The 14,396-nt window shown below is 40.2% G+C and overlaps 1 protein-coding gene across 1 annotated transcript in view; it reads right to left on the bottom strand.

The window, feature by feature from the left end:
• Positions 1-14,396, bottom strand: part of shank3a (SH3 and multiple ankyrin repeat domains 3a) — a 265,366-nt gene that overhangs the window by 197,128 nt on the left and 53,842 nt on the right. Inside the window, exon 2 of the mRNA XM_084735097.1 lies at positions 1,215-1,656. Coding sequence (XP_084591223.1) covers positions 1,215-1,529 — 315 coding nt within the window. The 5' untranslated portion in view covers positions 1,530-1,656. The remainder of the gene's footprint in view (positions 1-1,214; positions 1,657-14,396) is intronic.

Here is a 14,396-nt window from a genome sequence, read left to right as displayed (position 1 = left end):
TGACACAAAGGCACATTAGTAATAAAAAGTTTAATGCTATGTACATAGAAAATGTCACATGGTATCTCTAATAGCGTGATCTGATGTGTGCAACCGACAGGAAGAGAACGACAGCAGGGACAGAGAAAGACTATACATTGAGTTGATAACACTTCATTTCACTCTACAATCAATGAAGGGTAAAATGTTTCCTCTTCTCTGCTTCTACGTGCAGTTCCAATTACTTTCTCTTCAAGATCATTTTAACCTGTGACTTGTGAAGGACATTTTACAGTAAACTACTAGAACAATTCATGAAGACTGGCTGTTGCTGTATAGCCCTAATAATTAACTCAAACAATAATAGATTGCTGTGGCTGGATATAAATGAATTACATTAGCAGAGCTTGAAAAATGAATGAAATTAACTTATTAAGGATCTGGACATTTGCCCTGTTCCACACTACCTTCTGCAGGGAAACAAACACTGACAAAAACGCACTCCTGGTCATCATGATTTTGTAAAGAGAGAGGCACAGTGCATACCGTTTGTTGAAAATGGGAAAATAACAGGAGGAAACGATCAATGTCACAGTCTAATGGTTCTGCATTTTTTTCAGTGCCTGCAATACTACACAGTTAAGGGCTACATCTTCTGGGAAACCCCTGTGTAAAGATTTTAGGATTTTAGGAGCTCTTATTCTGCCGGGACAAAAAGCGACAGCAGATTGAGGGTGACGGAGGTTGAGGTAAAGTTTCACAGTTTATGTATCTTGATTCTCCACTTTGTGTCATCCTGTGGATTTACAGTGCCTCTCATAGCTGTCTTTATCCCTGATGCCTTCTCTCTCCCCTCACTCCCCTCCCTCCCTTCCCTTTCTCCCGCTCTCACCCTAAGTGGCCAGTTGTCAAAGTCAGCTGAAGCCCAGTTAATGAAGAGGTAGATTTATTAGCGAGACATCAGTGGAATAGGCAGCGGGGCGAGGAACCCCCAGCACGTAAATACTGCCACTGAGTGTGCACCAAAGAACGAAAGAGGGTAACAAGAGCGGAATGTAAATATAGACACGATGGCGAAGAAAGAGAAAAAACAAAGAGAAAACTGAAGAAATAAAGCAAAATCCATAAAGCAGGCAGAAGAGAGGTAGAAAGCACCCAGTCAGAGAGGAAGGGGGTGAGGCAGCTTCCCTCTCTTTTATCCTCTCTCCAACAGTAGCTACAGAACAAGCTCTTACCGTCTGTTGTAGGTCTGGGATTCCAATGCGGATGACCACGGTGTTGCCTGTCGGCTCCTCCATGGGTGCTCTTGCACTGTGGCTCCGCTCTGCACCGGGACGGAAAGCCGGAACGCCGACAGGAAAGGGAACGCCGCTGTCCTCTTCCCGGGAGCTGCCGCTGTCAGTGCTGGCCCCCTGACTGCCGTTTGCTGCGTGTGTGTAAGAGTGTGTGAGTGTGTGTGTGAGTGTGTGTGTGTGTTGCTGCTGCTGCTGCTGGTCCTGCCGTGGAGGGCTGGGTGGCTCATGTTTGCCGGCTGCCGGACGCAGAGGCATGCTCCGTGTTAGGGGCTCGGTCTATGTCTCTCTCTCTCTCTCCAGGCACACACACGCGAGCAGACACACACACGCACACACACCGATGGCTCCGGCTCACACACCGCTTGCAGCGTGCATCACTCGCCTGGGAGAGAAAAAAGAGGGAGGGAGAGAGAGGCAGGGAAGGAGGGTGGCAGGGAGGGAATGGGCAAAGAGGAGGGGGTAATAGGAGATTACAGAGAGATGAAGGGTAAAAACAAAGAGAGAAGATAAGTATCAGGGGGACTTCGAAATAAAACTGAAAAGAGATATGGAGATAAAGTAAGATTTAAGGAATTACATTGATAGAATGGTGTAAAATTATTTAACTCTAATCTTTGATTTGCAGGAAAGATTATCCTAATGCAATTTGTCAAAATTAGGCACATTTAGTCTTTAAATAGAACAAACTAGAAGACAGAAAACAGAATAGAGCTAGTGAACATTTGCATAAAAATATTTGTATGAGTGTTTAAAAAGTGTTTAGCACCAGCACTATTACCTAATTAATATGACCGCTCTTACAAAAAGACTTTTCATTTTCACTTTAGTCTGACGTTACACATTTTAAAAAGCTAAATTCATGAAATATAAAAGCAGCTTCACATCTCCAGTACCACGTAAAAATAAAGTCAATGCTACAGTGTTCATAGTATGACATTGCTGCTGTTAAACACGGTTGCTCTCGCTGTAGTGTACTGACACTGTGGTGACGTCAAGACAGCACAGGGGGGATTGTTTGCTCAGATCAATGTTGGGGCAGGATTTGGCCTTCATGTTTCACTTTATCTATCTATGGGGGGTGTTGCTGATCAAACGGCTCCCTGGTAAACACAGTGACACAGAGAGAAAGCATGCTGCCATAAAAAAGGATGAGATTTTCATGGGAGTTCTTCTCATTGAGGGTCGTTCTCATAGGGAGTGCTATTTTCCCTCACTGTTTCATCATGTAGGCCGTGTGAAGCCCTGAGACTGGAACTGTGATAAATACCCATCTGACTTTGATTTCGATCTCTGTACAACAGGTATCCCAAAGTGATTTCACAGTATGTAACTGTCATTTTGAAGACAGATGTATTGTTTTTACGTTGATCAACCAGCATGCTTAAAGTACTGGCCTATTCAGTTCATGCTGTCATATTCAATTGAAGTCAGAACTCAAGATACCAGTGGAAATGCCCATCAGAAGAGATTAGTGCATGACCTCTGTGTGGTGTGTAAGACAAATACTTAAGGACCTGAGTGCTGCCAGTTTAAAAACCCACCATTTGAACAAGGGAAGCTTCTCATGCAAGGGAAATGTGCCATGAAACATTTGTGGCAGGTCTGTAAATTATTAATTGTGATCTTAAGTCAGTGCTATGCTCCATTGTGTTCACGGTGTCATCAGTGCTCAAGCTGCCCCGACAGCCCCAACACAGCATCTTCTTATTGGGTGGAATTTAAAACAAGCTCTTCAGGGAGGATACAAGTGATGAGCTCCGGAGCTACTGTTACACAAGATAATGTGGGCACAAAGGTTGGGTAGCAAGGGCAGTACGTTTAAGGGTACTGACCAGATTACAACCATACTACTGAGTACCAATTCACATTAAATCAAACGGTGCTCAATGTTAGTACTTGAAAGTAGGGCTGTGACAATGACCGTGTTACCGCAGTCAAGTGATGCCTACCACGGCATTATCGTCATCACAGCGAATTTTATTTTAAAGGGTCAATCTCACATGACAAGTCACACAGATCTGGGTGTGTGTGGTATGATGGTGTCCAAACAGCATGTTGGGGCCTTGTCGGAGACTTGGATTGCGCCAGCTGAGCGGCATGGAGGCATTTTACGGGGGGAGGGTTTTGGGTTGTTATTTTCGTTTGAAAACACCTCCATTGTTTGCCAGATTCTGCAACACAGTTTTGTGGATTAAGAAACTAAACCCAACCTTCAATCAGCATGAAGGTGAGTGTATAACAACTAAATTTTTTTATTTTTGGGTGAACTATCCATTTAATTCGACTTGTTTTTTTACAACATAATTTACAGTGATGTTGTTACAGCAAGAGTTAAGCACCAAAAAAAAGGTACCGTAGGGTACTGGTACCAAATTCTAGGTACCAGCACAATCTGTACAATCAGTAAAAATGTCAACAGTACCAAACCCCAGTGGGCACTCGACCTGACACACACATGCAGATATATATGCACACACATACAGGCACACACACACACAGTCAAAGCTTTGAAAAGTTGGCAGGGAGAAGACATGGAAGCTGCTGATATCAGGACTCAGAAATACCAACAAAAGTAGCTCTTCTGGCTACATGCTATGAGTTAAAAAATGGCATCACTGTATGTAACAGATGAGAGAGATGAGGGGGTAGAGTTTGTACCAGTGGTTATTCCTCTTGTAAAGTTTCAGTATGTCTCATTGGATTTCCTGTGATGATAGTTTTAGCCAAAATATCGCCTCATTATATCGGAACAACCTCAGATTCCTGCTGAGAGCTTCTCCGAGAAAGGAGTTTAAAAGCAAACCCTGCTGCTATCCTATATGCTCAACGACCTTGTGGAAAGACTTAATTGACAGGAGAGCCTCAGTGTTGATACCAATGTGCTAATTTGGTGGCACGTGTTTGCCAATAATTTGTGTTTACCTGAGCTGAAAGATATTTGGCTCACAAAATTAAGCATATTGCACGGGTATAAAGAAAACACAGACTTAAATCATCACATATTTTCCTCTCATTGAAAACTGCAGGCTTTGTGTTGTATTCACCCAACAGAAAATGAACTGTGTGTATTTTCCTGCACTACAGAGGCTTGCATGTCACTGCTCTGCCACTGCTGGACACCCTACAGTATGTAATCCCATTAGCATTGGAGAAAGAGCATGGCAGGTAGCCCTAATACATTAGAGGATTTAGCAGATCACTCTACCTGTGTGCAACTTCGGCCTGCCAGGTCTGTAGGGCAAAGAAAAATTGATAACTCTTATCCGGACCTTGTAGGGTGGCTCAATATTCACATTTTATAAAGCAATTCTGTGCCCTTACAGTACTGGCCAAATGGGTCTCCATGTATACAGCTGACACAATGGTTTATCTCCCCACAAGCTGCCACACATTTTGTCACTAGTTTTAAACAACATACAGTATGAAGTTATTTATAATTGTTTAGTTGTGTATTTCCTAATATCAGTAGCCACAATGTATCTGTGTACATGAACGGCATATTAAATAACAGATCACACAATTTGAAGGATTAAGTTCTGGAAATGTGGCAAAGGGACCAAGATACCTTGCCAATAAGCAATAATGATTCCCCTAGATAGCTGGGGCAGGGCCAAGGAGGGATTTCATCCCACTTGCATCATACAAGGATAAACTGTGTGGGCAACAGCACTTGAAAATATCTACATGCAAGGAACAAGTTATCTGGTTAGACAAATGGCATGAGAAAAAGACAGAGAACTGGGGTTAATATGCAGTACACTTTTTATTCAACTAGATTAAACCTTTTTCCACCTTAATTTGCATCAGTGAAGTGCAGGATAAGAGTTAATTTTAGATCAAGGCATAACTCTGTAGCATTTATGAGTGTGTAATTCTACAACTACAGCTGAAATCACTGATCACATAAAAGGATGACAGAGAATATGAATTCAGCAATTCTGATAATTGATTAACTGTTTCAGTCATTAAGATTCAATCATTATTATCATCATGATCATTGTCTATAAGCCATATTGACCGCTGCACGGCCGATACGTCTCTTTTTTTGCTTTTTTATAACAGCTAGTAGGTTGTAGGCCAGTTTGACATTGAACCAAACCGGATCGGTACCCAACTTTACAACTAGTTGTTGCAGATTAGTCAGCTGCTGCAAGTCAGTGAGTTTTCACAACACGTTCCTGCAAATATTTCACGAAAAAAGCCTTGCTCAGAAATGAAAGGCTTTTGTCCATTGGTATGCTAGAGGGCTTTTAATTTAAAATGGATACACATAGTGTTGAGTTTGTATCAGAAGCTTAATGCAGTAACTTTAACAAGGCAAATGGGAGCAGATCAAAACGAGACTTGGCACTTCTGCTGCTGACAAACTAGCTGGCTAACCTTGCTAACTTAGCGAACAAATGCGAATGAAGAATGAGTGACATGGTTACAGGGTTCAAAGGAGAAAAGCAGGAAATCTCCATATTTGACAGACCCAAAACTTCTGCTGTTTTTGCATTAATCATTACTTAATGAGTAATTGATTATCAAAATAGTTTAATAGTTTAATGCTTTTTTACCACTTGCCCAGTCAGACAAGTCAGGCAAGTGTGTTGCCAGAATTACTAGTCTGATGTGGCATTTTAATTGCCCTCGCCAAGCAGGTAATTAAAGCAAGCATACTTGTGCGTATGTAAACACAGCCCATGTCGGTGATGAAACGTTCCTTTTGGTTAACTATTAGGATGTAACAAAGAGCCCAACTCAGCCGAGAACTGGCTGAAGTTTATTGAATCATTATTGATTTTCACAATCAGCGAAAAGAAACCACTCATCCTGATCTTCCCTGATCACATATTTTTATGAAAAATGGCATTTATTGGTACCAGCTTATGAAATGTGGGGATTTATTGCCTTTCTTTGTTTGATAATCACCAAAAACTGCATAGTTAGAGGTTTTAGACCATGGATCAGACAAAACAAGCAATCTGAATCACCTTAGTTTTCTTTCCCACCATGTAATTTGATTAATTTATGAACCAAAATATATAAATATTGAATAGAACTGTACATTGTAGTCATACTTACAATGCTTTGATTAGCACAGTGTACTGCATGAGTAATCTTTACAGACACACACTTTAATATATATGTTTAATACCCTGCTGTTCTATCGAGAAAAGTATAAAATTAATAAATGATCACAACTTGGCACTGATTCAACTGCCTAATGAAATAGTTGGACCTTGAATCTGGCCTGAAAAAATTACACTGGTCTTCCCGGGGCTGGATAATAATTCAACATTATAATTCATCATCTTTCCCTATAATAGCATAATGACAAAATTCACCTGCACCTTTAATAATGTGTGTAACGTAATGTGAAGATATTTCATACCTGTTTGGAGACATAGCTGGCAAAAAAAAGCTAACTTAAAAAACATTTGGTTGCTATGAGTGTACCTATAGGTTAACACTGCAGTCCAGATTTTCTGTCTAACACCAATTGCTTGGGAACATTAAGAGAGTGGACTAGAATTATAAGAAGGCTAGCTCCCATGCCTCAGCTAACAGCTACTGCCTCTTTTCTCTTCAGCTCAGATCTCTTTCACCCCATCCCCTCTCACCCCATCGCTTGCGCTGCAGCCCAGTGAAAACAAAGTGAATAATTCATGACTATACAGAGCACTGTGTGCATGGATCTAGTGCAATGTATGCGTGTATCTGAAACATCTGCTAGGCTTTAAAAGTCCTTGCCATAGAGCCGTACATGAGGACATTTACAAACACTACTGAAATCCACTGCCAGCTCTACCTGCTCCCCCTCTAAGACTTCCACAGTGGAAGAAAAAGGAGGCTGGGGCAGAGGGAGGGAGGAAGATAAAGGTAAACAGTTGGCTGAGGTAGCATGAAGCAGAGAGGTTCAGAGAGGATGTGGCTGAGACAGTCAGTGGGCCAAAAAAAAAAAAAAAACAGAGAGAAAGGGAGCGTGGAAGGAAAGGGAAGGGTGGCAGAGTAGAGACAGAAAGGGAAGGTGGGAGAGCCAGAGAGAGGGAGGGAGAGAGGGAGGGAGAGCATTACATACAGTTAGCTTTGACAAACCAGCCACATAGCCCATGGCCTGGAGTAAATGTGATAACTGTTCACAGACCCCATCAGAGTCTGCTTCACGCTCCTCTACACCTGGTAAAGCAAATGTCATGGCCACTCACAAACTGAAGTCACCCGGGGCCACATTTATTCACACACACACACACACTCACACACAGAGACACATACACAGTTTATATCTCTGTCCCTTAAAACATTGTCATTCAGTTGAATGATGGTAATTCACTGGTAAGGCTGAGAAGTATCAAATAAAAAGGGAGAATGTGGTTGGTTACCTGTCAGCTATGGTGCTCTGTAGTACCTGTATGATTTTCAGGCTACCGGGCGTAATGGGCTGATTTATCTTTCAATAGAGCTGACCTCAAAAGAGAGCAGACATCCATTTTTCACTTTGAATAAAGATAAGTATGATGGATATCAATTTTCCAGACGTCCGCTCCATCCTAGATTCAAATTAATGTGAGAAATGTGATATTAGTAGGTAAAAAATAGATATCGAGATTCATAGAATTTAAACGGGGTCTATGAGTCTCTCTTATGTGAAAACCATAACACAAGATGTTGTCTGATGAGATCTGAAGTAGGGTGGGATCATAGGAGTTGTTGTCTTCATTGTTAAACAACAACCATTCCTAAGTTTTATTTGTTACGTTTAGTCAAGTTCTCAGAGGTCCTTTTTCTCTGACATATCAGACATATCCCGTGGTTTTACAGAAGTTATAGCATTTATTAGCTAGTGGTAAACACACCGATTCCTTAAATAAAAAGATTTCTCTAGGGTTTTTGAAACATTTGGGATAATTTGTGTTTGTATCATTTGTATCTCTCTCTTCCGTCTGTCACTGTCTGGTGGGACGTGCAGGAGCAGTGGCGCCATCTCCTTGAATCTGGAGAAAGCAGCATGTCTTTTCAAAGTGCTACCAGGGACTAGCCAGAGCCAGCAATGCACCATCATGGGAGGGCACTGTAGTGTGGCACTTGAAGCAGGGTTCCCTTCCACAATAATTGAGTGGTCTCTGAGAACAGTAGATGGGATTATTTAGGGTACACCTGAGGTGGATGACTCTCTTGTGACTGGAAGGTGAAGCTGCAGGCACTAGGAGCAAGGCTGTCAAAACAGAAGTGGCTTCTCTCTCAGCTCTCATATAATGGCTGATTGTTAACTAGATGGCTCAATGCCTTTGGCTTCATCTGGCAATGCTAACAACTCGTAACAGTCTTGTGATGGATACTGAGAGGAAACCAGTGGGTTTGAGTTGGTCTGGACATTAATAACTGATAGCTGCAGCCCTCCTCTACCAGCCCAGCAGGCAGGTTGAAGTTGACTGACAAGTAAAGTGGTAAGACAGCTTCAGGACTATCATCTTTTATGAAAGACTCCTAAAAAAAATTGTAATAAAAACCATAAACCAACATTCGTCGTGCAAGACTTTGGTGCAGACTTGCATATCTACTTTGTATAACCTTTGATTAAGAAATGCATCTACCAAATGATAGAAGAAACCTCAGAGAATAATATACTGATAGATTTGTATCCAGACCTCTGAATATAGTATACAGAGATGATTATAGCCATAATTTACAGAGCTCATCACTTGTCAAATTAAAATGCTCGCCATGGCGAATGTTTTTTTCTAAAGTTGCAAGTGAATTGTCCGTTGAAAATATGAAGTTTAGGATAAGTGAACATTGTTAACAAAATCCATATTATACCTTCTCTCTTCCTTTCTCGGACCAGAATCTGCTTTAGCATGATTGACAAAATGAAGTGTATAACTAGGCTATAAACTAATCCTGAGGCAAACTGTGTATCTCATGGCTATCAGAAACTTTTAACAACAAATTTGATGGCTGGTGCCCTGCTGCAGTTAAATCTACATAATGCTTGGTGATGGTATCAAAAACGGTAGTTTAAGTAACATAACATTAGCGAAACAGATCAAAGTTATTTTTGTTAGGGTTTAGTTAACTTACAATAGTCTGTTACTAACCTCAATCAAAAACGCGTAAGAAGCTTCGGTCTGTTATTAATCTACTGTAACATTAACATAACTTATAAACAAACAAATATTGAAATGTCATACAGTATAAAATCAAATGAAATGCACCTTGAAAACACAGGAAACATTAGCCAGATAACAACACACCGACATACCGGTGCCTACATCACCCAGAGTGATAAGCTGTGAAACAGAGCAGGGAGAGATGAAGGAATGGCCTGCCTGTTCACAACCGCGCTAAATGCGCCAAGAGCTTTCAAATGTGGCACCAGTGAAGTGATGAACCTTCCTTCTTTTTTAGTTTCCTTGAGAAGACTAAGGTGTGCACTGCATATAACATATTTATTAAGCATAGGGAAAACATCTCTGTTTCTTAATCAAATGTGCAAATGTTTGGACACCTAAATGCCAAAATTTATTAGAGGGGGCAAAACTAGCTATCTCTTGTAATAAAGTGTTTGAAAACCACCTAACATTTGATTAACAGCCTGGACTTATTTTGCTGAGGCTGCTGGAGGGAGGTCATCCTCTACTCCAAGTGGGCTTTTGGAGAAGCCCTGCAAGTTGCATCTCTGAAATTAGAATTGCAGTTACTTTCTATAAATCACACTCTAAGCCCACTTTAGGGTGTAATATATGAAGCATATGCAACAAAAAATATTGTGAGAGCAGAGAAAAGCTTCATTACAGCAGCCTCCTTCAAAATCAGCAATTTCACCACACACACACAGTTTCCCTCTGTCTGTCGCACATACACGCATACACAGCCAGCTCACACGGATTAGCTGCTCAGTGTAAACAAAACAATGCCTGACCCATCAAGAGCCCCGGGGCCACATGCAGAGGCCCCATATGGAAAATTAGCCATGCGCTAAAAGCTTTTGGAATCAATACTCTACAGTAGCTGCACCACATCCGAAAGCCACTGTCTCTATCCAGTTCGCATGGGCTGACACAGCAAGCAGATGTGCCCCTCTTTTTTTTTCTTTTACACACATGCACACACACACACATAGACACACACACACATTCACACACACACAGCTGACATATGTGGAAACTACAGTGATATTCCCAGGCTCACAGCAGGGTAATTGTAATGTCATGCCATTCATGAGTTATAATATCAATATTTGTTTTGATTTGGTTGGCAGAGTAGAAATCCTGCTTGGCAAGCTCCTTCACTATGGCTTTTCAATCTGTCACCCCTGCAGACAGGACTGGAAGTGTGACAAACTGACAGAGAGAAGCATTTTAATGCTATGGAAAACCTACTGCATCTCTTGTTTTTGCCTATACTGCAAATAGTGCAATTGAGGACACAGCTATTTCTACGCTCTGTCAAAAAAGATTTTGTACTGAGTTTGGCCGATGCATTACTGGAGCTGATGTGACATTTTTAATCACTGGTTTGTGTTTCTTACAGACTACAACACAGACACATGAAAACAGTTCTATTGTAATATGCAAAATCAAACAATATGCAAGAAACAAAGTAGTAAAGAACAAATAAAACTGAGGCAACTGTGAAGTAAACAACGTTGATATTCCTAATGACTTCGGACAAAAAGAAAGAAAAATGGTTTCCAAAACATGTTGTGTGTAAGTTATATGGCTAAGGTTTATTTGTAAGGTCGCAGAGAAAAACTGACAAAAAATCATATGTATCAAAATCTATTTCTACACAGCATTCTCGCTGATTTTTCTGATTTTCCTCCTATCTTTGCTGTTATTGCCTCTTATTCTCACGCAACTGCTTTTTCCACTATCTGTCTGTTTATTAATTCTCTCTTTACGACCACAGAAAGTTATGGATGTACATTTTCTGTTGATCTCAGTGTTTCCGGGGTTGCTGCTAGAGTGGCAGTTGGCTCTTTGAGGCAGGCTGCGTATTAATAATCAATGGGGCTCCCAGGAGAGAACTTCATAAAGCCTACCAGCCAATTAAGACCTGTTTCGTACCATGCACTGCATTATCTCTCCACAAGCCACCACAGCTCTTAAAAGACAAGCTGGGGATGCTGGGGAGGTCAGGGATGTCACTGTGCTGGGATCAAATTAATGCTATCAAATATACGGTACACTGGGGAATCAGGGTTTGTGCCTTTTAGCACAGAATACTGCCACAATGTGTAATGCCATTTCAACCAGTTCTCATTCCCAGGTGTTGAAAGTTTTTTTTTTTTTCAAGTTGACAGGCTATTGGAAGAGCTACTGTATGTTTATGTATACACATAGGGAATTCTGTAATCCTTAGGTATGAAATGTACAGACTACACTATGTATGTTCAGATATTGACCGATATTCAGTCAATATTTTGAGCATATATTAACTAATATGTACATTGCCAGAGTTGAAGAATTTTGAAATGTCCATTATAAAGCACGACTGACATTAGTGAAGTGACACACAGGTGTTTCGATACTCTGTGAAATCAAATTTCCCACATTAGCCTAAATGTGACAGGATATAAAATGTTAAGAAAAGTTGCAAGAAATTGGGATTATAATTAAGAGCATTGTCTAGACCAGTGGTTCTCAAATAGAGGTCCATGAAGAGTTTTCAGATTCATTCATTACAATTATTATGATTTAAAAATATATATAATTACTTATTATGTATATTACTTATTTATACTTCGAAAAATAATATTAAAATTTCTAAATCTAAAATAGTTTCAGGCTATGTTCCAATCTAACAATTATGTTATTTTTGTTATTAGGCCTATTTTATATTTTGTATTATGTATATTTTATATATATTTTAGATTATTTATTCGTTCATTTATTTTCCTTATTTCTCTTGTGTTGGTCTTTCACATAACTAAATATTATTGTTTAAAAAGTAATTTTTGCATCACAATTTTCATTTTCACCTGAAAAAAAAAAAATCATGATGATGTGACATTTGTTGGGGACTGTACCAAACACACATGTCATCTGGAGAACAAGATTTGTAGGCCAGGGCATTTCTGCAGCACTACAGTAGTTCATTATAATGCTATTTTGTCACACGTTTCCTTTATCAAAAAATTGCAGGGTTCTGCAATTTGGATATTGCACTTGACCATATTGCATTTATGTGCAGCCCCACTAAACTGAAAATGCTATGTCAAACTATTCCAAGGGACATACAGAAGATCACCTTCCTTATAATTGTTGAGAAAAAAAATGACAACTTCTGATCCAGACTAGGGCTGCTGGATGTGCAACATTTAGACATCATCACATTTCCAAATCACACATCTCAGATGGCCAGTGACAATGAGATGTTTACTCCCTCATTAGAAGCTGTCACGCAGCAGCCCCCTGCTAGGCTAACTGCCAGCACACCTCCTCCTGCAATGAGCCACCTGTACATGATGAGCTTGTCCTGTTGGTAAATGGATAGCTGGTACATGGGGGCTGCCTCTGCCTCGTTAGTTCTTGCGTGGGCTGCTGCACTGAATGTGTCTGCATGACACACCTGCATGACGCGTGGGAGTTACACTGAAATGTAGATCTATGGGGTAAGGTTACTGTCAAAAGATTTGTGCGTGCACACATAAAAAATCGTGCACATATTAAAAATGTGTGCATGTTAGACTATAGTTGTGCATAAATAAAAATTGTTTAAACTCTTGTTTAAGTCAAATCATGCATAGATTATGTAGTGCATATTTTATCTGTGAGAATACAACTCAAGTTCCAACTTTACTAAATTACAAATACGGATTGCAGTTTTATGGGTGAGTTTTCTTCATTATGGATACGAATCTGACATATAAAATATAAGATCAAGCTGAATGAGCTAAACAGAGGAAGAGTAAGTTGGACTTCGAGCAATCTAGAAAGTCCCTTTGAAACTACATCAGATTTTGGTCAACAGACAGCAAAATTGTGGAGCCTCATGATGACATGGTATGACATGTATTGACATCAGAACCAGGACTATAATCTTCTGCTTCAAAAACAGATGTCGAGTCTCCAAAACCAGCTTAACAAAATCATCTCACGTGGTGTAAGATTTCATGCTCTGGGAGAAACCCTCACGTTGCCCAGATGGCAAGGAAATGTCTTTCCATCCTCTCTCTAACCTGCAGGTCTGGCCTTACAATGACAGTGGAATAAAAAGACCCAACAGCCAGCGACAGTGGAATAAAATGCTGAGACAGTTTTAACTTTTTTATTTTTTATGCTGGCATTTTGGGGTTTGTTTGTTTGTTTTTTTTAATAGCGTCAAGAATGTAAGTAGCCCTCTTTTCTGACTTTAATAGCTTTTATTGTAAATCAGCCCTCAGGGTTAAAATATTTCATTGTCAGAATTTCAGAATTGTGTACCTTAATTTTATTTAAACAAATTCAGTCCCTCAGGGTAAAACTTATTTCATAGTGTACTCTATACTTGTTGTAATAGCCATATAAGCAGGTGTAGTGCTGTGAACACACCATATGATGTTTGAATGCATGTTTCAGGTCACTGTCGGGATCAGATTGTTATTCTAAGTGTCCAAGAATATTATGCAAAGGGTTCCTCCAGAGATATACGTTTTTGTTGAAGAGTAAGATACATTTTGTTTAACCAGATACAGCCCTTATATCGGTCCTGTCAGAACCACTAGATCCCATTTTGCAGAAACAGCAATTTTATCACTATACAACAGCTTCATTCAATCTTGACAAACAAAATAAAACTTGTCAAAACTGTCTTGTTTAGCAATCACCAACTTTGGTTGGGTTGAAATAAATTCACAATTCTTGGAACTAGATGTTAACATATCAGGAGAAGAGTGAGGTGCAGGTTGGATATCAGATGCGCACCACCGAACTTTGCCCTTTCCTAGTCCAGACATACAGGGGATGTGAACAAAACAAACAATTTTGTTTTAATATTTTTGGGCTTTTATGCCTTTATTTATATGACAGCTGTAGATATGACAAGAAAGGGGGAGAGAGAGTGGGGGAATGACATGCAGCAGTGGGCTGCGGGTGGAAGTCAAGCCCACGGCCACTACAGAGGATTCACAGCCTCAGCACATAGGACAAATCCTCC

Source organism: Lutjanus erythropterus, chromosome 13, assembly GCF_056507025.1.
Source record: "Lutjanus erythropterus isolate fLutEry1 chromosome 13, fLutEry1.hap2, whole genome shotgun sequence".
NCBI classification, from domain to species: Eukaryota; Metazoa; Chordata; class Actinopteri; order Lutjaniformes; family Lutjanidae; genus Lutjanus; species Lutjanus erythropterus.
The sequence above is the reverse complement of the archived record's forward strand: the minus strand, read 5'-3'. Positions and strand labels throughout refer to the sequence as shown.